The 23,063-nt window shown below is 43.0% G+C and overlaps 1 protein-coding gene across 4 annotated transcripts in view; it reads right to left on the bottom strand.

Moving 5' to 3' along the window:
- Positions 1–23,063, bottom strand: part of NUP214 (nucleoporin 214) — an 80,266-nt gene that overhangs the window by 6,188 nt on the left and 51,015 nt on the right. Inside the window, exons 26-34 of one of the 4 annotated variants that reach the window (XM_019510690.1) lie at positions 20,070–20,145; positions 19,286–19,391; positions 16,336–16,441; positions 14,293–14,360; positions 10,816–12,579; positions 9,385–9,455; positions 8,611–8,767; positions 3,944–4,093; positions 892–1,063 (exon numbers count right to left, since the gene is read on the bottom strand). In XM_019510690.1, the coding sequence (XP_019366235.1) occupies positions 892–1,063; positions 3,944–4,093; positions 8,611–8,767; positions 9,385–9,455; positions 10,816–12,579; positions 14,293–14,360; positions 16,336–16,441; positions 19,286–19,391; positions 20,070–20,145 (2,670 nt within the window). Of the gene's footprint in view, positions 1–891; positions 1,064–3,943; positions 4,094–7,482; positions 7,614–8,610; positions 8,768–9,384; positions 9,456–10,815; positions 12,580–14,292; positions 14,361–16,335; positions 16,442–19,285; positions 19,392–20,069; positions 20,146–23,063 lie in introns of those variants that run through there. The other 3 variants (XM_019510691.1, XR_002096217.1, XM_019510692.1) reach the window with 3 other exon arrangements.

Raw genomic sequence — 23,063 nt, 5'->3', positions numbered from 1 at the left:
TCTCTAGGCTAAAAAGCCCAGTTCCCTCAGCCCCTCCTCATCAGTCATGTGCCCCAGCTGCCAAACCATTTTTAATGTCCTCTGTGGGACTCCCTCCAATTCATCCACATCCTTTCTGTCCTGGGGGCCCCAAAACTGGACACAGTACTCCACATGTGGCCTCACCAGTGCTGCATAGAGGGGAATAAACACATCCCTCAAACTGCTGGCAACATTCCTGCTAATGTAGCCCAGCATGCTGCTAGCCTTCTTTGCAACAAGGGTACAAAGCTTATGCATCTCTGATTTAGTTAGTCCATAAGGCACAGATCTGCCCTGTCTTCTACCAGTAGCAGCCCTAAGTTGCAGGGCAGAGGAGTTGCTGCCTAGCGTAATGGCTGCTTCCCAAGGTTTGAAGCTATAGTTGTTGGGCCGAACATGCTGTTTGTTCTGGAAATGATCCCGGTGCCACAAACAGGCTCTAAAAGGCCAGGGCAGGTGAAAGGACTGTAAGCCATCTCTGGCTGAGATGGGGAACAAACCTCCTTGCCGGGGGCATTCAGGACTCAACTGGAACACACACAAGTAAGTTTGCAAACAAGAAACAATTCTGCACTCAGACCTCTGGGTTGTACGGCCTACGTCATTCATATTGCAAGGTACCAGGATTCTGCCGTCTGCCTTCAGTAAAAATAAAACCTCTGCAATTCTTGGAAGTGGGGGGGAGGAGCACATAAAGAATCGCAAGTCCTGGTTTTTACTGTTTTCCTTTATGAAAGGTTTTTCTGATGAGGTGGTCTGTGGCTCTGCAATCCATCCTACTATAGTTGCGCAACTTTCAGAACCTCCTGAACACAGTGTCAAGCAAATAAGGATGCTGGTTTGCAAATCCCTAGCCTCTGGTCCACTTACCCGAATCCTCCGGCGCTGGCTGCTGCTGTACCCTCGCCGAACACTTTGCCTCCCGTCGAGCCCAGAGGGCTTGAAAAGGTTGGGGCTGCACCGAATGCTGGCACCCCTCCAAACCCAGGGGATCCCCCGAAAGTGGGAGGGCTGCCAAACACTGGAGCAGCACCGAAGCCACCTGAGCAAAACAGAGGCAAAAAAAGGGACAAGAACATTTAGCAAATGGTAACAGAGAAAGAAAAAAAAGAAATGTTAGATTTCCAACCAGACAGACTCTAAACAGGGTTGATACATCTCCTGACAAGTGCACGGCATTAGGCTATGGAAGTGGTGGTTGCAAAGCTTCCAAAGTACCACGCATTTTGTTATGAAAGGCAGGGACAGAAAAGCTCCCCACTGCGTGCAAAGACCAACCCAAAGGAGTAGAGACCACTCAAGGGATGGGTATAGTTTGGGCTGCATGAACAGCTGAGCACAAATTTAGCCCGATACAGGCAATCATTCATAGATTTCGTAGACATTAGGGCTGGAAGGGACCTCGCAAGATCATTGGGTCCAGCTCCTTGCTCAAGGGGCAGGAAGTCAGCTGGGGTCAGGATCACCCCAGCAAGATAAGCATCCAAACGTTTCTTGAGAGCATTCCTTAGACAGCATCATTTTTCAGTTGAACTAGGTTCCAGCAGGCACCCAATAGGATATCCACACGCAACACTCAAAGTCCACAAATAAATATTCAGGCTTGCATGATGCATTACTAGCTTACTTGTCTCATATAAAACCTAGATATTTGAACTGAGAGTTAGCATGTATCCATGTTAACTGGATTATACTGACATAAAACACATGGCAATAGATTGCAGCCTGATGCTTTTCATTTATTTAAACAAAAGTTCATGTATCCTTCATTAATGAACTTGTTCCCCCAACAGCGAAAGCTTAGCTTATGCAGAGTTAACGCCCCCCCATCTAAAAAACCCTGTTAGCATGAATTATACAAGCTACAAACATTTGAGGAAATCTACATGGAAAAATAGCAGCTGAAAAAAATTCCCTGCAAAGGCTGGTTCCACTGATACTGTCACCCTAATACTGCACCAGGAAACATTTGTGTGTGGCTAAATATCTGACAGGAGACCTTTCAGATCAGGTGCATGTTGTGTTGTCTACAGAGGATTAGAAATGTGGAAGAATCTCCAGTGCAATAAGTAAGATTTGCTCCGCTCTACGTATGATCTTAAGCTCTGTGTTGATAGGGGTATTTGATCACCGCAATTAAGATGCCTTCAAAGGGCTTGTTTTAGTGATCAGAAGCCAAGACACAAAGATCAGGATTTGTCACAGAAATCTGCATGACCAAGTCAAACTGAATGCAAGCCTTCTGCATTCCTGTCCAGTGCTTTAACCACCTTCTCCTCCTATAGCTTCTGACTCTTTCTCTTGGATTTATCTATTCTGCATTCACTCTACCAACGCCAGCTGCTGGTTTATAATTGGCTTTGTGAAATGTGAAGGACACTTGCTTCTGTTTGACTAGGACTGATGTTTGGGATAACACAACGCATTTTAATACCCTGGGTGAAATTCCAGTGCATGCCAAGGTAATGGATACTGTTTGGTTGTAAACACAAAGGTCTGGAAAAAATAAAAGCTAGGGCTGAATTATTTACACACAGATCAGATATCCTGTTACATTTTCTTCCTAGAGACACAGGTCTGTATCTAATACGTTGGAGCTCAGACCTGGAAGGGCTCTCTTGCGTACTGGATGCTAACAAACATGAAAAATGAGAAGGCTGGGCAATATCTAGAATTAAAACAGAACAAGAGAGCTTGATTTGCTAAGGACCGTTCTTCTTATCGCACTAGGCAGAAGAAGCAGCCACATCATCTTTTTATGGTGTTGAACCCTTTGAATTGGAGCAGGAAAAAGTTTAAGGAGGTCCTGCAGCAGCAAAAATGCCTCCTGCAGCGACTTGTCAGCAAGTTCCATCTTAAGATTGTCTTTGAAATTGGAGCTAGCAATGGAAAGGAGAACATCTCAGGTAGTAGATGAAGAGTCATCCACTGATGCCAGCCTCCTCCAATAGATGATAAATGAATGGAGGAGGCTGTCTTGACGAGTACAACATTCACCCACGGGAAGCACTTAAGAGAAACACCAAAACGGCTATTGGGGCTAGCAGCACCACAAGCGTTACGCTTAGCCTCCTCGGTAATACAAGAGCACAGTCAGCAACAGCTCTGAGGCCACCCCCATTCAATACTAATCATGCAGTAACACTTCTGTAACAAGACCTTGAAAGATCCCCGTCTCCAACTCTGACTTAGTAAAGGCTTTTTCTGGGGTGGGGAGGGTGATGGACACATTTGCTGTAGCACAACCCCAAGCAGTATGGGTATGCATTGTGAAAATATTCCAATAATCACAGAAGGAAGCTTCCCTTTGTCTAACACTTTTGCTTCTTTCTTTTTTTTTTTTTTTTTGCAATTAACAAGACAAGCACTGTCCTGTTTGGTTTTAAGTGACATCGTATCACATCACAGTCATCATTCATTCATTGTTTTCACTGGGAAAACAAACAAGGAATATATATATTTGCAAGATCCCCAATACTTTTCTTAAAGAGCATAAACATAATCAATAGAGCAGCACGAGGGATTATAGATTTAGTATTCACTACAGCTCAACCTGAGGAAAGAGAGAAAGGGCCACATCCTAGTTAGGTCAAACTGATTTTAAAAGAACAGATCTGAGGAAGTCATGACATAGATGTTCTGGGGAAGCTTTCCCCATCATAGCACTGCTACACATGAGCCTGTGATCGTTTAAAAGACAAAGGTTACATAGATTATAAAATACTAGGTCTTGAATCTAGAAGCTGAAATTCTACCTTCTGAAGCCCTTTTTAAAATAGCTGGCACCACAGGTTGGATTACTACTCAGAGCCAATACTTATACATATATTTAGGGGTGGGACTGTAGATTTCTGACTGCTGGGACATTTCTAAATCTTACAAGTCAATGTGGGTGTTCACAGTAGGTTTGTTAATACGATACCTGCTTTGGTTGGACTAGAGAACCCAAAACCTTGAGATGCCACACTCCCGCCTCCAGAGCTGAAAGTGCCTGTAGGTTTCTGCTCTCCAAAAGTTGAGGTACCAAATCCAAAGGTTTTGGCTCCACTGTTTCCAAATAAGCTAGAGGTATCTGGAGAGATGAAGAACACTTGTGAAGATCTCAGCACACCACATGCGAAAGCAAGCCTCCTTTCTACCTCTCAGCACATCACAAATGCCCTATTCAAAAGTGCATCCTATTGAAGGAGACCAAGCCTTTCCTGTTCCAGCAGAGCTGGATTCAACAGGATGCTAGTAGCCTCTTTGTTGTCTTATTTTTCAGTGACAATAAATCCAGAGCAATTACTGTTATATCCACTTTGAAGACGACAGTGTATGATTTGCTTTGCATCATTCTCCACTGCAGTAATTAGAAGTCAGGCTTTCAAATTGGAAATTATGGTCACTGTAAAATGGTCCTTCCTCACACAAGGCTACTAGCTAGATGCCATGCATTTCAACTACAAATTTTTAATACTTTGGGCAAGAAGACGTAGGAGTTTTTTATTGTTATATGGTCTAATCTGCAGGACCTGAAGTTCTGTCCTCTACCGGGCTGCACTGTTTGTGTCTTCTGCAACCTGATGGCCCTGTAGGGGCAAAGTACTTCCCTGGTAAAACATTTCTCTTCCCTTGGCGTCAAGCCTAATATTAAAGTTATGGAGGGATGAACTGGCAAGGATGAAAATAAAGTTGGTCTTTAGTCTTGGTGGACTATGACGATTAAGATAACAAAGGGAACAGACTGCTTCTTCCAAGTGTTTAAGTGATCCTTTTAGTAAATTCTGAAGCTTCTCTTCTCCTCCCCTACCTTCCACCCCTTGGCTATTACTTACCTTCCTTTCTGCCGGCCATTCAGGGCTCCCTATGCATGAAAATCATCTCCTGCTACCTCTCTACTACCTCCCAATTTGCAAAGGAAAAAGAATAAAGGACCCAAGGCACCTCATTAAAGGAAGAATACAACTGATAAATAATTAAACCTTCCAACTCTGTTTAAATACAGATGTACCTATTACATGCTTCTCTGGAGTAGTCTGCAATGGAGTCAAGTATAAAATTAATGGTAGTCCTCCCACTGTTCCTACTGATATCCGTATGGGCAAGCAGTTTCCTAGGGTATACCCAAGACTTGCTAGTACATATTCAGACTAACAAATTTTTAGTCTGATAGTTCTGTATTGCCTCAACTTCACATTAATAACAAAATCCCAGGCCAAACTTTCTCCAGTTCTACCAACAGAAGGTCCACTTTAGAGTACTGATTACCTCTCCCTGCCCTTACTCTCACATTTTCTCTCTTAAATCCCTCCTAGCCCCCAGCCATCCTTATTCTATTTCTTCTTTTAAGGTTTCATTATTAACAAATTCCTCAAGGATGAAAAGTACCTTGGCACAGAAGGGGCCAGCATAAAGACCACGTACAACACGGGCCATCAAAACAAAGATGGGCCCCCAAACAGGATGAAAGGTAAGTCCCCAGGTCAGAATGGCCTATATGGGGATAACATAGCAGACTAACAAGCCTAACCACCTCTCTATGGGGTTAACACTCTTATTGTTGTAAATAATTAAATAAATAAAAATCCAAGCCATGCTATATATGCTGTTAAATGCATTTCACATCCTTGACAGCATCTCTGTAGAGTCAATGCATTCAAATCTTACTGCTTCTTTGATATTACCACTTGAATGTGAAAAGTGACTTAAAGGAATATGAGATTATTTAGAATGCCAATTATTTCGAATGTTTTATACCCCTTATATAGACATTCTTTAAAGGAGGAAAACTAGAAAAAAACGGTTCTGCACTCATTTCTGTGGACTTAGTTGGGTACTTGGCTCTTTGTATAGCTGGGATTTGTATAGCTGGGGCTATGGATCTAAATTCTCCTGCAGAGAGGATACATCACTTCTATCCTCTCCGTTTTCTCTAGCCTGCTCGATTAGTCAACAGCTGTATTTGTCAGTATAAAATATTGCTAATCTAACCTAAATGTTTGTTTCCTATGAGAATCATTTGGTGATCTTGATCTCTGGAGGCAATACATTTCAGCTTTGGCATTAAAGAGAAAAACGGCATTTAACTCTACTCAATGGAGAGGTACATGTGGTATTAACTGGTTCTGTTCGAAACAGACTTGCCTTTGCAGGTGAAGAATGTACGACTGTCTCCTAACGGAGAGAGGTAGTTAACCACATTAGTCTGAAGTCAGTCAGAAGCCAGGGTATATATTGCTCCTTTACACTCTAACTAAATAAGAGACGGAGTGAGCAAGAGAAAGTGCAAGCTTTCATGAACCTAAGTTCACGTCACAAATGTTAAAGCCTCTAAGTAGGGAAAGGATCCTGCTTAGACAGGAGCAGCCAAGGGATGCAGTTAGACAAGTTAGACAGGACCAATTACAAACTGTTGTAAATACCGACCTACATGCTTATACAGGCAGTCCTCGACTTACAAAGTTTATAAATTGACACCCTGTTGCAACTTTATGATGTCAGTTTCGACTTTACAACGCTTGATCCGATGTGATGCCATGCCAGCGAACAAGTTCGCTGTGTTGCCCATCTGCCTGGAGAACATCTGTCCAAACTTCCTTGGACGCTTTCTTTAAAAAACTAGACAAGACTCCAGAAAAACCTGCAGCCAAGACTCCTGAGAAGACTCCAGCCAAGAACCCTTCAAAAAGTCCAGCAAAGTCACCTCAAACAAGTCCTTCCAAATCAATATGATCGCTATTTACAATATAAATATAATATGATCAATATAATATTATAATCAATATGATTGCTATTTACAATATAAATTCTATATTGCTCATCTATAATTGATCGAATACAAAATTCTGGGTATTTTTAGTGAAAATAGGGTATCATCCCCCATTTATAACATTGTTTCTTATAAGAAAATTGGTTCTGAGTTACAATGTTTCGACTTAAGACATGGTTTTCAGGAACCAATTGTGTCCTAAGTCTGAGGACTGCCTGTACTGCATCTATATCATATAGTATCTGAGCACAGTTCTGGGTACGAAGAGTGAAAAAAGAATAGTTCCCTCTTTTCCTCCTGCTCTTTCCCGAAAGGCAACTGGATTCAGCACTTTGGAGTCTTCATTCTTTTGACTCTCTCAACGCTGAAGTGTTACTGAAAGTTTTGTTCCTGCTGACTAGTGGCAAGGATCAAGTTATCCATACAACATCTTCAAGGACTCACCAATCGAAGCGAGCTTCACTTGCCAGACAAATGCTCTTTGTCCTTGAAAACAGTTTCAAGCCTGTACGGCAAGCAACTCTATTTGGATATTGTTACACCTGTGGCAGAATTAGTCTTTAAATGGCAGCTGTACTTCATCCCTACAAACACAGCAGCTCTGCAAAGCAAGATTCCCAAACCTGTCCTCCATACCAGTCAGGAGCAGGTCTTTACACCAATCATTTCCAAACTCAAAAGTACCAGCTATGTCAGTGTAGGACACCTACCTGAGTTGCTGAAGAATAGGCTGCACTCAAGAGGTCCAAATCAAACCTCTCCAGAGGGCCAGACGGTAGGGCATGTCTCGCTTCTTCTCACTCCTTTAAATCACCTTTCACTGTTGTGCTCAGACACTAACCTGCATATATATAAATCTCAGATACAATCTCTCTATACTTTAAACTCAAAACCTTGCTAGATGGAAAGGGTGGGACTGCCTGAAGTTAGATCTACGTTACAGATGACATGCTTTAAACTAAGCCATTGGTCTAAAATGGACTGCAGAGGCAGTCCCAAGATCTGCCCAGAGCTTATGCAGTTGTCCTGGTTCTTGATGTTCCTTATTCGGAGTAACCCAGAATATGCACTTAGATGTAGCATCTTAATAAAAAGAGATGCAGCTTCCTGAACAAGTGGTGGAGATGCCAGGGTTTTCTACAGGGTCTGAAGGACTGTGAAGCCCAACTCACATGATCTGAAATCAGACAAATCTGGGTCTTTGAATTAAGAGAAAAGAGAAAGGAAGGTTGTACAGAAGTGTTTGGGCCCTGACTCGTCAGTAGATTCATATGTTGAGTACATCTGTTGTTTAAACACAGTGCTAATGTCTGGTTCATATATATGGTGTGTCTCTCTCTGTGCTAAGATACCATGAGTGAAACAAGCTTTGGTTCTCCTGCCATTAACAGCAGGACATTTAACCACAACCAGTTTTGTAAGTTGTCACCTCTACCTACAAACTGGCAGCTCAAAGAATGAAAGGAATCAAAATGACAGGAGAAGACAATGGTATCTTGTGGGGCTCCACATTAACATAGCAAATGAAAAATAATGAAGGCTTCTAAGTTAGAGATTGAGTTCTAAGAACAACTGCATTTTGCTATAGGAAATTCCTTCAAAATATACACATTCCTTACATTTCTCCCTTCTGTGCATCTCTATCTGGACTCTTGCCCTGTTATTTTGCCTAAACTGGAAACGCAAAGTAGATGTTCAGAGAAGTATGCACCATCCACATCCACCTCTGTTGCCTGGGTGAGCATTTCATACTAATGCATAAATTACCCATGGACAGAGCCAAAAAGTGAGCCAAAAGCAAACGCAGTACATCTTATATTCTTCTTTTCTTTACTTACTCTGGGAAGTTGTAGATCCAAATCCTGCACCAGAGGAACCAAACGGGTTCTTATTGGCTGCATCCTGGCTTGGTTTTCCTCCCAAGCCACTGAAGAAATCTCCACTTCTCCCACCACTGCCAGACCCAAACAAGCCTCCGCTGGAAGAGGATGGCTGCTAGGAAAAAGAAAGGACGTGAGACAAGAAAGCAGCACAGGTCAACAAACATATATACTTGTGGTTGCTTTTTGGCTGGCCTAGTCCCATTGGTAATAGGTATGTAAGGGGAAGAGGAGCTCACAGACTCCCCACCTCATGCCAATTCTAAATAAGTGAATGGCTCTTTCAGACTCGTAGTGGTATAGTATGTATACAACCCGATCATCTGGTCTGACATCCAGTGTACTCCCTGCAAACACTGCTGAGGCTGTACATTTTTGCACCTAGCCAACAATTTTATTTAGAGCTCATGCACCCTTCCCTGGAGCTAATGAGTAAGGAGTCCTCGTTACTAACTTTTGTGCCCATTTACACTTTGGATTGTGGTGTTATCTGCTTCAAATGGCCCAATCTGGCACAAGAAGAATCCAGGCGTGCATCAGGATGCCTTTTATTCAGACGCTGGGCAAAGTTCATCCTGCTTAAGCAAGTATCACCAACACGGTAACTGAAAACTGTCCAGGGCTGCATGCAAAACAGGATCTGGTCTGCTAGAATCAGGCAGACCACTCTAAACTAGTGTGTTTCTGACCACAGTCTTCTACCACATATGCTGAGACACACATGATCTTTACCTGGCCAAAGACAGTGCCTCCAGGGCTGGCTGCCTGTCCAAACACAGAACCTGTGTTGCTGGAACCAAAACCTGTGGAGAGGAAAAAGAGAAACAATGCTCCAATATAATCCCACCCGGCACTTTTCTGTGGTATCAGAGAATAAAAAGGACAAATCATAAGCAATGTAGCAGCTCCCACACACACACACACACACAGAGCACTTCATGATGCTTTGGGTTTGACTTAGTAACACTGCTGAAGTTATCACCCACTAGCACTGGAGCCACCAGGTTTAAAGAGAATCAGATTCATCCCAATGTATGGTTAGTATAAAACTTGAAATTATATTTACCCTTCTTTAAAAGCCTCTTCACACCACATTTTAAACTGAAATTTTAAACTAAAATACCCTTTAGCATCTGAAGCTGTTGCTAACAATCCAAATGAACTTGCATTCTGCCAACATCACTGTAACGCTACAAGCTACGAACAAGTATTGTAGCATTTTGATTTCCCTCGTGTACAGAGGATCTGAGCTGTTACCTAAGGATTCCCATTAAAGATAATGAAATGTTTTGATTAAAAAGAACTCCTGATTCCATCTCCCAATTCACTTAAACACTCATTTTGTAATAAAATTTGCAGCTTCCGCAATTAGGAACACCTTCCTTTTGCAGACTCACTTCCCCCTGGCTTAAATATTCTTTGGTACTGTAGTTAACACAAGGTAATACTTTCCTGCAGTCCTGTCTTTTATAATTAAATGAGCCTAACTGGGTGTTTTTTCTAAAAAATAGATTTTAACTGTGATTCCTTTGGCTTGAACACCTTCCACTGAAGGTTCTGCAGATGGATACAGAAAAAAGTTTTTGCAACATGGATAACAAAAGGAGAAGATGGGTGAACAAGGATCCCAGCCTCTGTAAATAATGGTGTACCAGCACACACAGGCAAGAACCCAACAGCCATATTACCTCTTTATTTAATTACAAAACCTGTTTTTAAGCAAAACCCTACTGAACTAGAAGATGAATTCCTAATTCACCCACTGCTTCAGGGTGGCTAGAGGCATCTGAGTTGTACTCATTTACAAGGATCTGAGGCCTACCTTGAGAAGCCCAGATCCTGTGCGTCTCATGGTCCCATAGCACAGGTACGTTGGATTCACTGTAGCCTCAAATATTAGAATTAAGTGGCAATTTTGAAGGACTTTAGATCCTTGGAATAAAGCAGTAAGATAAGACCAGAACATTGAAGGTATTAATTCAGCTGGAGAACCCCCTTCAGTGAATGGCAGTGTGTGGGGCAAGGTTGCTATATCCTCTGCTGACAGACCAACAGACGCATCCAAAATTAATCCTACTTTTCTCTATGAAACACTGCTCACCTACCATCAGCTTGACAGGCATGCTCTAACTCTATCATCTCACTACTACCATCTTTTCTTACCTGAGGCTTGACAGAAGCTGAATCCAGCCGATGACGTAGTGGTGGTGGCAGCAGCAGTGTTACCGAAGACTGATCCACCCTGTCCAAACCCAGTACTTTGCCCAAAAACAGGTGCGCTGCTTTGCCCAAACAGCCCGCTACTGGGACCAAAGGAAAAGGAACTGGCACTGTTGGTACTAGAGGGGGCTCCAAAAACATTTCCGCTGCTTGACACTGCAGTGGATGAAGCCGGCTGGCCAAAGGCAGGCATTGTTCCAAACCCAGTCTGACTGAAAGTGAAACCACTTGAAGAACTGCTTGCTGGCTGCCCAAAGGTTGGTGCCTGTCCAAATGCTGGCTGACCAAAACCACCAGCTGCTGCAGAGCCAAATGTGGACGTACTGAAACCTGAGCTAGCCACCTGGGTAGTGGCTGCAGTGGTGGAGAGTGCGCCGCCTGCGGGCTGACTGAACAGAGATGATGTTGTGGTTGTTGCTGACAGCTGCCCAAAAGCAGGAGGAGTGGAAGGGGTGGTTGCCGTTTCGCTAGCAGGTTGACTAAATGCAGAACCAGACAAACTGGAGTTGGGAGGCTGAGAGAAAACTGAGGAACCTGAAGAGGCAGCCACAAATGCAGAGGTACCTACAGCTGGACTCGGGAGAGATGTACCAACGTCAGAGGCAGAAGCCAAAGAACCTGTTGTCTCTGCAGAAGCAACATTTGCTGTAGACGTGGTGACCGAGGCATTTTGATCCAATGGGGCAGAGCTAGAGACAGGAGGAACCACTGCCGTCACCACCTTGGGGTCACTAACAGAGGCAACTGTAGAAGCTGCTTCTGTGGAAGGTGTCACCAAAACAGTGCTTAAACCTGTAATGTTCGTGTCTCCTGCAGCAGCTAAAGATACGGCAGTTTCTTTAACAGAATCAGGCAGCTGAGCCTGTGGTTGGGGTGGCTGTGATTGAGAACATGAAGGTGCCGGCCCAGGTGGCAGCACTTCACTTTCAGGTGGCTTTTCAGACACGGGTGGTAACTTGATGTCCCCTGTACTTTTACCAGAAGCAGCAGAAGGGACAGCAGCTGGTGCTGAACTCAAAAGAGCTCCAAACAACAGGGATGTCGAAGCTGAGAGGGTTGCTGGCGCAGGGGTAGACGTGCTCGTACTGGTGGCTTGTTGAATACCAAATGAAAAACTGGGCTTACTGCTATTCGAAGCTCCTCCAAGACTAAACACCCCAGAAGCACCTGCATTGGTTAACTGGACATTACCGAATATGTTGCCTGTGGCGTTCGTGCTGACTGATGTGGATGCTGGACTAGTGGTTGGGACAGATGTGGAAGCAGCAGCCTCAACAGGTTTCCCTAGCTGAAGAGAGCTGCCAAAGGTAAATCCTGAAGGCACTGTGGAGGCCTTAGGAGGCTGCGCACCAACAACACTGGTAGATGGAGCTTTAGTGCTGACTTTGGCATTATCATCTGCCTGACCAACCCTTAGACCTGAAAAGCTCCCAAGAGTTTCTCCGGCTGGATTACTCTGAAACAAGTGATCTCCAGGCTTTGATGGAGGGGTTTCCATTTTGCCAGAAGTCACGGGGGGAACTGAAGTAGCCGTTGGGGCAGGTTTGCTGTTGGTCTGTGCAGCATCTACAGAAGTGGAGGCTCCTGAAACACCAGCTGGTTTGATGGACCCAAATGTAAAGGAGCTCTCGGGAACGGTTCCAAATTTAGAGCCCCCAGCAGTGGAAAATGAATCAGGCTGGCTCAACTCTTTAGCAGGCGCTGTCACTGATTCAAAGACATAAAAAGAATTAGAAAAAATGAGTTACAGGATGCAGGGCTCATTTATCATCTTCACAGTGCTGGCATGCCAAGCACGCCACAGACAGGAACGAAGGCACTGCTCTGACCCCAAAGACCTTAAAATCTCCTGACAAAATAATTAACTATCCATTCCACTTTAACTTCTGCTTTCCAGAGGCCACAACAGCTATACATGAAGCCTACATCTTTATAGAGATGGCAACAATGATTTGATGGGCTTGTATTTTTGTAGCCTCTACTTAAGATACTATGCCTTGAATACAGTGAAAGTGCCACCGTTATTAATACCCATTTTCTAATGGATATAACTAGAAAGCCATCTCTATTACAGCCTCAGTAGCTGTTACTACCACTTTTGACACTTAAGTATTTCAGCTTTGCAAAAAGCCCTGCTGTGTACTGGAGATCTGTTCATTTAAGCAATGGCTCTTAGCTGTGGTTAAGGCATAAGGTAGCTGCAGAATTTTCTACAGAAGTAAATCTCTCTATATAAACCCAAGGTATTTCTAGAACATTAACCATTGTTTTACTTAGTTTATTGTAATCTTTCAAATACTGGGAAAAAAGCACTTGAATGTAATTGTCACAGTAGCTGCATTCATTACTATAGAACTACCAAGGAAAGGGTAATTTAGGAAGTTTGCAGTAAGAGTGCGTTAATTACATTTGATTATTTTTAATCACATTTCTGTGCCTGGAATGCAAGCACATAGTTGAGAACACATGGGGCAATACGCTTCAAGTTGTTTTGGGTTTTTTGGATGGACAGAGCACTAGAGATTTGGGGCTGGGGAAAGCCATTGAGTTTTGGGGCCATGGAAGGTACAACACCCTTCTCTCACTTTTATTTCCTGACTAAGCTTGAAGATGTCTTCTGTATTTCTTCATTCTGAACTTCCAGATTTACCATCAACAGCTACCAGAGGGGCAAGGGTGCTTTTGCTGACTTGTGGAGCAATGTAAGGAATTGAGAGCTACCCAAATACAATTCAGAGTATTACAAATTGCCCGCTGAGCCTGCTGTGCCTCCTGTTCTCCTTTATCACTTATTTTCCTAAATTTGTATGATCTTGATCTGAAACTTGAAGAGTAAGAGGAACCTGTTCTTGCTCCTGTAACAAATGGGGAATTAAACACACGCACATGGCAGGGACCCTTTGCTCCAGGGAGTTACTGCTACATGACGCAGCCACAAAACAATGAGTGAAGTAGGGAAAGCAGCCTACTGCTTTTGAACAACAGCTTCTAAGAAGTGCACAGCTATAATCTATTCCTACCCCTCTCCATCATTTTATTATGTGGTCACACTACTTAAAGCCGATGGCACTCGGCAGCTGGCCACCTTAACCTATGCTATTTTAAAGTCTGCAGATTAGTGGTAGTGGAGGAATCATTTCAGATACTGTCCTTTTCATATGCTAATACTTCACTTGATGTTCTTGGCACCAAATATTTCACTTTTTCTTAATTGAATGACAGGTGGCCTGGATTCTGAAGCATTACATAGTATAATCCAGCAATTCTATGGAAATACAATATTCTTGCAGCTACTGCAGTTTTAATAATAGAAGAGAAGCAACATAAAAACAGAAGAACTATAGGCATGAAAAGGAGTAAGTGTTCACATACTGGAGAAGCAGAAAATACGTTGTGATTTGCACACTTCAAAGAACTCACCTTGAGAGGCAGCCAGGATGGGTGGTGCTGATGCTGCTGCAGTTGATGCACCAAAATTAAACCCAGCCCTAGGGACGAAGAGGACGAAAAAACGGAAGAAAAAGCACTTTAGTTCATAATGTCAAAACTTCCTTCCATATGATTAATACAGACAATGGCTCTGAGCACAGGGTTGTGCAAAAAATCAAAGCTCTGTGTCTATGCACATATACCTATCTCAGCTAAACCTGGAAATACCTCTCTGCAGTAACTGAGACATGCAGGGACAATGGCTTCAATTTGTTACCCTGCCTATTGTAAAGGTGCACAGAGACTGTTCAAAACCCTTCTGACCATGCTCCACCTGGGCACATCTCCTCTCCAGTTTCTACTCCTCTCTTCCATTCAGCCACAGAGGGAGAGCTCTGTACTTCAAGCCCCACTTGGCCCAGCAGTGGCAGCAGCAGTTACACCTTTAAAAGTGAGGGCATTTCATTTAAAAATCAAGTAAAAGGTAGGCATATATGAATCACAAGAATTATATACTCTCTCCAGTGTTCCAGGAGTTCATGATCCATGACGTTTTTATAAATTAAGGGTCTATTTTTCACAGCCCATTTCCACAGTAATATTATTTTATGACGACAATTCTTGGAGTACAGTTTAATCTCATTTTATTTAGATACTGAATGAAGCCATCATAATGGAGACTCCTGAAATTGTGGCCTTTCACCTCAAGTTGCTGAAACCAACTGGAGAGCAGTTTTGGGTTTCATTATGGTTTCCTGCTTCATAAACAAATTTGTTTGTAGTGTAGCTACCTAAAACAAGGAATTTTTTTTTAAAGGGGAAGTTTTAAAGAGGTTTTATCATCTCATCCCTTGAAACACTCCAGAGAAGAGGTTACAACATGACTATGTGCTCTTATCTCATTACAACCCATGCCTCTCTCTGCGTTAGTGCTTATGTAACAGACATCACCAGATGGCACTGGGACTCTTTAGTCACCTCCGTGAGTGGATTACTTTTCAAGTCACAATATGGTACTCATGCTGTTGTGCATAGGTTTTTTTAAAATTTCAGAGTTTAGGCTGGATTGCCAGCCCATATTTCCAATCCTAGCTAGGAATATTGGTGCTTCTGTGCATCAGACTACCACTGTGCATAGCTCTCATCACAAACATGCTGTACATCCAGGGTTAGAAAAATTAACCCCACTCTTGCTGGAGAATTAAATCTACAAGCAAAGGCTATAAAAACCTAGCTAAGGGCTAGCCCAGCTCCCTTTGCCCTCAACTCTGACCTCTACTCTTTAGCTCTTAGCTGTAAGGAAATGAGGAGCTCATTCTCTTATGCTCTTGCCTTAGTAGCTAGGAAAGGCTCCATGGTCACCTCTCTGATCTGGCTGGGTAGAGGGCTATGGAAAAGGCCATCTTCACTCTGTTCCCCTATCATCTTCCCAGAAAAGCCCGAGCAGGTACCTCCTATCATGCAGGATGAAATGTATGCATTGTCCTGCACCTCTCCAAGGAGGAACACACAGGTAGACAGTGGAAAGCAGCCCCTGTTCCGCATTTATTAGGCAGAGTGAATCTAGACTCTGTGAGCACCAGCAGGGCAATTTAAACATTTAACTGCATTAATACATCTAGTCTTGATTTAAACCACTGGACTGTGACCTAAAGGACTTCCTAAAAATATAGCACATGCTTTCCAGTCTCTACAGTTCCTGTACCCTCAACCCACGGCCTCAGAGAGGTGCACCTACAGTCTTCACCTGCCTTCCCTGGAGAATTTTAGAATGGAAAATGTTCAAAGCAACACTAAGTTGTGCCAGATTCCTGCTACACTTCAGGACTAGCTTATGCAGCCTCTACAAATCACATAAGCCTTGACTGGAGCCATTAGGGTCAGTTAAACACATACCAACTGAAAATATTTTAGTTAACTAACAGCAGCAGCTGTTTTTCAATGCTCCCCCGTTCACTGAAAATGTGTGTTGCAATAGTTCAATAATACTGAAAAAAAGAAAAGGTACTGTGTCTTAAGAAAGTTCATACAAACCCCAGAGATGGGAATGAGAATGTCTTGTTAAACTGGGCAGCTGTGGCTGGAGTGGATGTCACTGCAGAAGTGGTCACAGTTGCAGCTGGTTTTACAGTCCCTGCCCCTGTTGCAGGGAAAAAACAGCAGCAGATGCAAAAGCAGTTCCTTATCATTTCCCTTACAGATGCCCCAGCACAGCCTTTCTGTGCCATGGGCTGTGCTTAGTGGAGTTCTTACATATTTTATTTGATTGATCAGGCGCAGTGTCAAAAAGAAGAGAAGTTCAAATATCCCTGCTCCCCACTCCCCCCAGCACACACAATGGCTTATTTCCCAAACTGCAAACAGAGCAGAAAAGAAAAATGCTTTCTCAAGTCACTTCCTCAGGAAGCACATTTCTGTTTTTGTTTTTCACTTGTGTGTGGCTTGATAGCTGTATGCGGTGCGGAAGTGTTGCTGTTATGAGTTTAAGGCTGAAGATGACTCAAATTATCCCCCCCAAATTAAGGCAATAATGCATGTTTGACTAAAAAGCACAGCTAAATGGCACATTTTCTTATAAGGTAATAAACATAAGATGGTAAGCCAACTACCAAGAGATCCATGACAGTGCTCCCTCCTGAAACTATCACCATAACAACCAACATTCAAATTCAAACCCTGACATTTTCAGCTAACTAAAATTTAAGAGATGACTTTTCCTTTTATTGTTATGTCAGATAGGATTCTTGCCTACGTGCATTGAAACTGTTCTCTAAGAGGCAACACACGTCTATGGATTAAAGGGAATATTTCACGAGTATTAACGGAGTGATGGATTTCAGACGCTCGCGTGAGAAGTTTCCAAGACCCCCACACAGTTCAAAAGCTGTTATCTAACCCGCATATGACGAGGATCACTCCAACCTTTTTCTCTCTCTCGTTTCACTGCACAAAGTAAAACAACTCTGTTTTCCTTAAATATAATCATGGTTCTGCCCTGTTCACATTTTTCTGCGGAGAAAATGAGCCACAATTCAGAAATTAGGTTGGAAGTGACACTGAAGAGCCCTGACTGATACTGTAAGGTTATTTACGTTGGGCCATGGCAGTAAGGGATGAGCATTAGGTGCTCTCCCTCTGGCAAAGAGGCTAATTAACACTGATTTTTTAGAGACCATTTACTCTTGCCATTTGATTACCCTAGTTTCAACTCCCTTTCCTTCATCCGACCAATTTTAACTGCTCTTTTAATAGGGTAGGCCCTCATTTTGAATCCTTTCTACACCAAAGCAGGGGAGAGGTTAAAGTCACTACTGAGAAAAGTCACCTGGAAACAACAGCAGGGTGGACAGCAATATTTTAGTCTGGCACAACGTGAGACATAACTCTCACTTCCCACAGAAAGCTCCACTGCAGCCCAATTTCAGCAACTAGACACTGCACTTTCACCCAGTTATTTACTATGGAAAATATCAGAAATCAATATGGGTTCAGGAGGGGAATGGGACAAGTTACATATTGGATCTTTTCAATAGTAATTTCTTCCTTCTACAGCACCCGCCCCTTTCTATAAATACCACGTTTCAACATTCTTCCACCAGTCTGTTAATACAGATTTCTAGATACAAGTTTGCTGTGCACTGAAAAACAAGAGTGATTAACAGTATCCAGAGCATCTCCAAACTAATACACAAAAGCCAAAAGAGCCTAGAGGGAAAACATTTGATAATCCCTTTGATCACAGCTGAGAGCAGACCTCAGAAGTCATAGAAAAACAATGGTGCAGACAACTGGATCAGCGATTAATTCATGTTGAAGTGTATTCAACACCTTTTAAAGCCATTTGCAAAGAGACAGCTACCTCTCCCTTTGTAACAATATACACCAGGTTCTAGGCGTCAGAAGATTACATGCGTGTGATTTGCCGGGTTCCTCTTTCAGCCTAGATACTCTATGGGAAAGAGAAACCTCTATGGGAGATAAATGTCAACCTGTCTGTTATCAACCACCTCTTCAATCTTTTAAACACGTAACAATGACACCAATTCATATATGGCCACTTATCTTCATTCTGAAGGAGACAACATCTACTGTACATCAATGGTTTACTGGCAATTGCAAACTCCATATGGCTGTAGGAGCTAGAGTGACTGCTGAAATGTTTTGCATCACTAATCAGCTGTCAAAATGGTCTGAAACAGTACTGCTTTAAGGAGGCCTGTGGTCACACTGAATATTGGTTGCCATTTCATCAACTGCCTGATATGGGATACTCAGGTTGATACCTGTGCACACCTACAATGCAGACTAGGATACAGGGTGGAGGTAACTGAGCTAGCTCAGATACTAGTTGCAGTTCGGTCCTGGCGTCATGGACCTCAGCAGTAGACAGGCTGCTGCCAGGACCCAAGCTTGCTTGCTTGAAGCTAGGAGGGGTGCTTCCAGACTACACTGCTCTGCAACACGGGCATACCCCAAGTTAGAAACTAACACCAGATAATGTTACTGTTAATCCTTCACAAGGAACTCTACAGGCCTTTTTCCAATGAAAGTCCAGTAACTCAGTATGTAAAAATAAATAAATAAATACATTTTAAAAAAAAAGAGGCTCCCATTGAAGTTGATTTAAGAACACACCCATGTTCACTTTAGATGCTTCCAACAGTTACAGCTCTGAGAAATGCAGAAGTCAGACATTAAGCACGTGCACAATCCAGTACTAGAATGAAAGAGGAACTGCCACAAGGCAGAATTTTAGACGTGCCCATGCACACAAAGCACATAAAAGCATATGGTTAGCTTTGTGTGACAATCTTATTTAGTTTCTGTACCATGGCTTTTCAAACTCTCTCTAGGTTGGAACAGTAAGGAACCAATTGACAGAAGAGGAATCAGCATCATTTCTTCCATCTGTGGACAATGCATTACTAAGGCTGGCAGAACACCGGACCCTCAATTTTATTTCAACAGAAAAAAAAACACCGACCTGAAATTTTGCTGCCAGGTGTCTGACCAGCTGTGACGGGGGTGGTGCATGGTATGGAGGCAGACACAGGTGGAGACTGTGCTTTAAGTGAACTTGTTAGAGGCCCCTAAAAATGCAGAACACAAACACCAGGCAAACATATTGTGACCCCTGTACAGAATGGAAAAGTTTTCAAGTTAACTTATTGCATTTTCGGGTCGAGTACATATTAATGAAGAAAGTGGAACAAAGCACCTGTCAACATGCCTATTCACCTTCTCCTAACAAGCAGCAGCTTCTTTCCAATTCCAGCCATGAACCCATAAATAACTACAAACTTGGATATTCAACTCACCCAGTGAACCCCTCACATAGCCCAATGCAAGCCTCTTCCTTCCATTCTAATTCTCTTGAACAAAGACTAACAACTAAGTGGTTTTGGGATGTGGGCCACTACCTTTGTGTAGCATCTAATCCCCCATTAGGAAAGGTTTTAACTCTCCATCCTTGATTTTCCTTAAGTTAATATGATCTTTGCTTATAGCCCTGAATCTGCAGTAAGGCCATGGCCTGTGAGACATTTCAAAAAGCAAAATGAAACCAAAAACATTAAGACACAACAAAGATATGCCTGGCATCACTCAGCCAAGGTCAGCGATTAAGATATGGTTTGCAATGTGTGCAGGGCAGAGGGTATGGAAAGGGAAAATATGGCAATCTATTCAACAGCAGCTGAAACGAAAAGCAGGATGGTATTTGCCAGGCCATAGCATTTAACAAGGAAAAAAGTAAGTATTGGAGATACCTGCTTCGCTTGATTTGTAGCAACTGTGGCCAAAACCTGGTGAACTGCTTGGGCTGCAGAGTGAGGTACAGACGATCTGAAAAAATAAGGAGCAAGGAACAGATTTAATGATTGGCTAATACAAAATAGATCTCTTCCCAGAAAACCAACTTTGAGAAGGTCCAGTGTAATACTGATTGCCAAGTTTGCAAAACTATAAATTCAGCAAAGCCAAAATGAACAGATCTGATCATGGTATAAACCTCTTACATGAATCAGCTTCATTTAATAAAGGAGGGCTACAAAGGTGTTTAAAACCCCATGGCTTAAATGATAAAGTCTCCTTCACACTCATTTATGTTCCTGAAGAGAAAGGAATGAAGTCAACCTTCTTTTTTTAACAGGGAACTGATGAATCACCAGGTAAGGGGATTACATTTTTATGCTTCGTGTATAAGCAGAGCTTTACGTACTCCAGAGTCTGGAAATGGATGCACACATTTCTGTCCCAAGTGCTAGACAAGGAGACAAAAAAAAACAAAACAAAAGTCCTTTGTGCTTTAGGTCTTCAAAATGCTGTACAAATATTAGTGAAGCAGCACTGTGGTGTGGCTAACATCATGTGTAACATGCTCATGCTACTCCAAGAACCTGTCCATGCCTGAGGGCCATTTGGGGTAAGAGGAACGGGGTAAGCATATATACCTGCGCAGCTTTTTGAGATGCTCTGGACACTAGGTCCATATTTTTGTATACTGTCACACTGCACTGCTACAACAAGGCCTCACATCCCGAATACTAGCCTGTCTCCTCCAATCCTCAGGGCACTTACCAGTCTTAAGATTCAGCTCTCGTCTGCTTGCCTGTCACATAGGAAGCTCTTTTATCCCAAACCATGCTGGTGTCATGCATTTCTAATACTGGTTTGATTGCAACATAAATGAGTGTGTGCAGGGCCTCTCAGGCCCACTGCCCACACATCCATGGATGCAATATGAAGCAGAGAACTGCTGCAGCTTCATGTTAAGGTGTTCAGCATCCCCAGGCTGAACCAGAACTAGACAAGGAAGGAATTGGAATCATCCTGCAGAGGACTCACTGTGCCCAGGGTCTCATGCGATTCACCTTCAGCTCCTGACACCACCAAATCTGTGCTAAGTATTACTTGGGTTTCAGATTCTACTGATGAAGGGGAAGGCTATATTTGGTGAAACTCATGCTACAGGCGACACATGGATTGAGCACAGAGTTCTCCTCGTTGGAAACGGTGCATCAAGAACAGAATCCATTAGCCTTTCGTTAACACAATGCGCAAGATCCCAAGCAGAAACTGCACGCTTCTCCCTGACAGCGATGATTTTACAGCTCTCGGGCAAATCAATTTACCTGACAAAAGCACTCCAGTAACATCCACCTGACCGACACATACAGCGCCTGCTCTGGATGATACATTCATCAGGGTCCATTTCACTTCTAACACAAACTCAGCTGTTACATAAGCTTGCACAGAGACAAAGGACAGTGCCTGAAATCCCCTTCCCCCTCCTCTTACAGTCATGACAGTATGAACTGCTAGCACTTGTCTAAGATCTGCAGGCACTTGTGAAAATTAAGGCTGAAGACAACCTTGGAGCTAGGCAACTATTTCACCCATTTCACAATGAATACACATAGGTTAAGAACCTAGTGCAGGGTCAGACGACTTCTGTTGTAGACTCTTAGATTCTGTTGCCAGCTCTAAGCCACAAATCCTCACAAGAACTCTTCACCGCATCACAAGTGGGCCAATAAAGAGCAGCAGCTGGAGAACTAAGTGCATCAGGTCTCTGATACAAGTCAGGAAGATCAGCCAGCCCCAGGAGCTGATTCCACTATTTGCTTGAAGTGCAGGAGACCTGACTGCTACCTTGAGAAATAGGAATCTCTTCTCCTCTTGGGATGTTCTGCATGCAGCATGGAGAACCAGCCTCACAAGAAAAAATAAATAAATGAAGTTCAGGGACTGTCAGGGTCTGCTGATTGCTGAGGTGAGATGGGGGAACTAAAGACTTGCCTAGGGACACAAAGCTGGCTCACAGGAGTTGCAAGACAAATGTACTCCCATTACAAAGGAAATCAGACAAATATATTATAACCAGATAACTGTGCGATAGCTGTTTCAGACACTGCAGAAATACCCGATTTCTAAATATTTTGTGGTCACCAAGCTAGAATTTAATCAGCTAGATCCCACCTAGATCTCATGAATTGTGTTACTATGTGGGTAAGTTCACTGGAAGTTCACCTTTCCAAATAAGCTTTTCTATGGAAGAAGAGCTTGAGGAAATGCTCCTAGTCTTCTCCCCTGCACTTACTTCCCCAAACCAAGCTGTAGCAGCCCCATTTTCAGTGGGTTTGATGCTCTACAATAAAAGCAGTGACTCTATAGAAGGGCCAACTGTCATATGACAGCCTGATATGCTTCTGAAGTCTGCTGTCCACTGCAGTCTACTCAGAGATATCCAGGGCTTGGCTGACCTCAGTTCTACACCATCAGGCATGTATTTTGCCAGCTGAATTATTGCTTGTCCTGACAAGTAATAGCTCCTGTGGCATTTCCAACACTGGAGTGCCTGGGATTACTGTATACTAGGAGCATATGGCAGTTATGCTACAAGAAAGCCAGGCACAGGGTTAGAGCAGCAGCTTACATTCAACTCAGAGGGTGTTTAACTGGAGAAGCATCAAAGGGAAGAACAGGAGAGACTTGTTTGCCATGATCCTGGCAAACAATTGCATGGCTCAAAACATACAGCTGCTAGGACCTTCCTACATAAAACCTGTTAGGAAAAAAAAGGACCAATACACATGTGCCTGAGTTCTAGGAACTGATTTGAGGGTTATTTCTTAGATATCAGTGACAAAGAAGATCTCTCAGCTGCCTGGGACTTTTCCAATGTCACGTCTGCAGAATCCAAGGTTGAATCTTTTTTTTTTTTTTTTTAAACTTAGTCAGCCCTGTAGCCTTGCTAACTT

Source organism: Gavialis gangeticus, unplaced genomic scaffold, assembly GCF_001723915.1.
Source record: "Gavialis gangeticus isolate Ggan-Ray unplaced genomic scaffold, GavGan_comp1, whole genome shotgun sequence".
Taxonomy (NCBI): Eukaryota; Metazoa; Chordata; order Crocodylia; family Gavialidae; genus Gavialis; species Gavialis gangeticus.
This window is presented reverse-complemented; position numbering and strand designations above follow the sequence as displayed.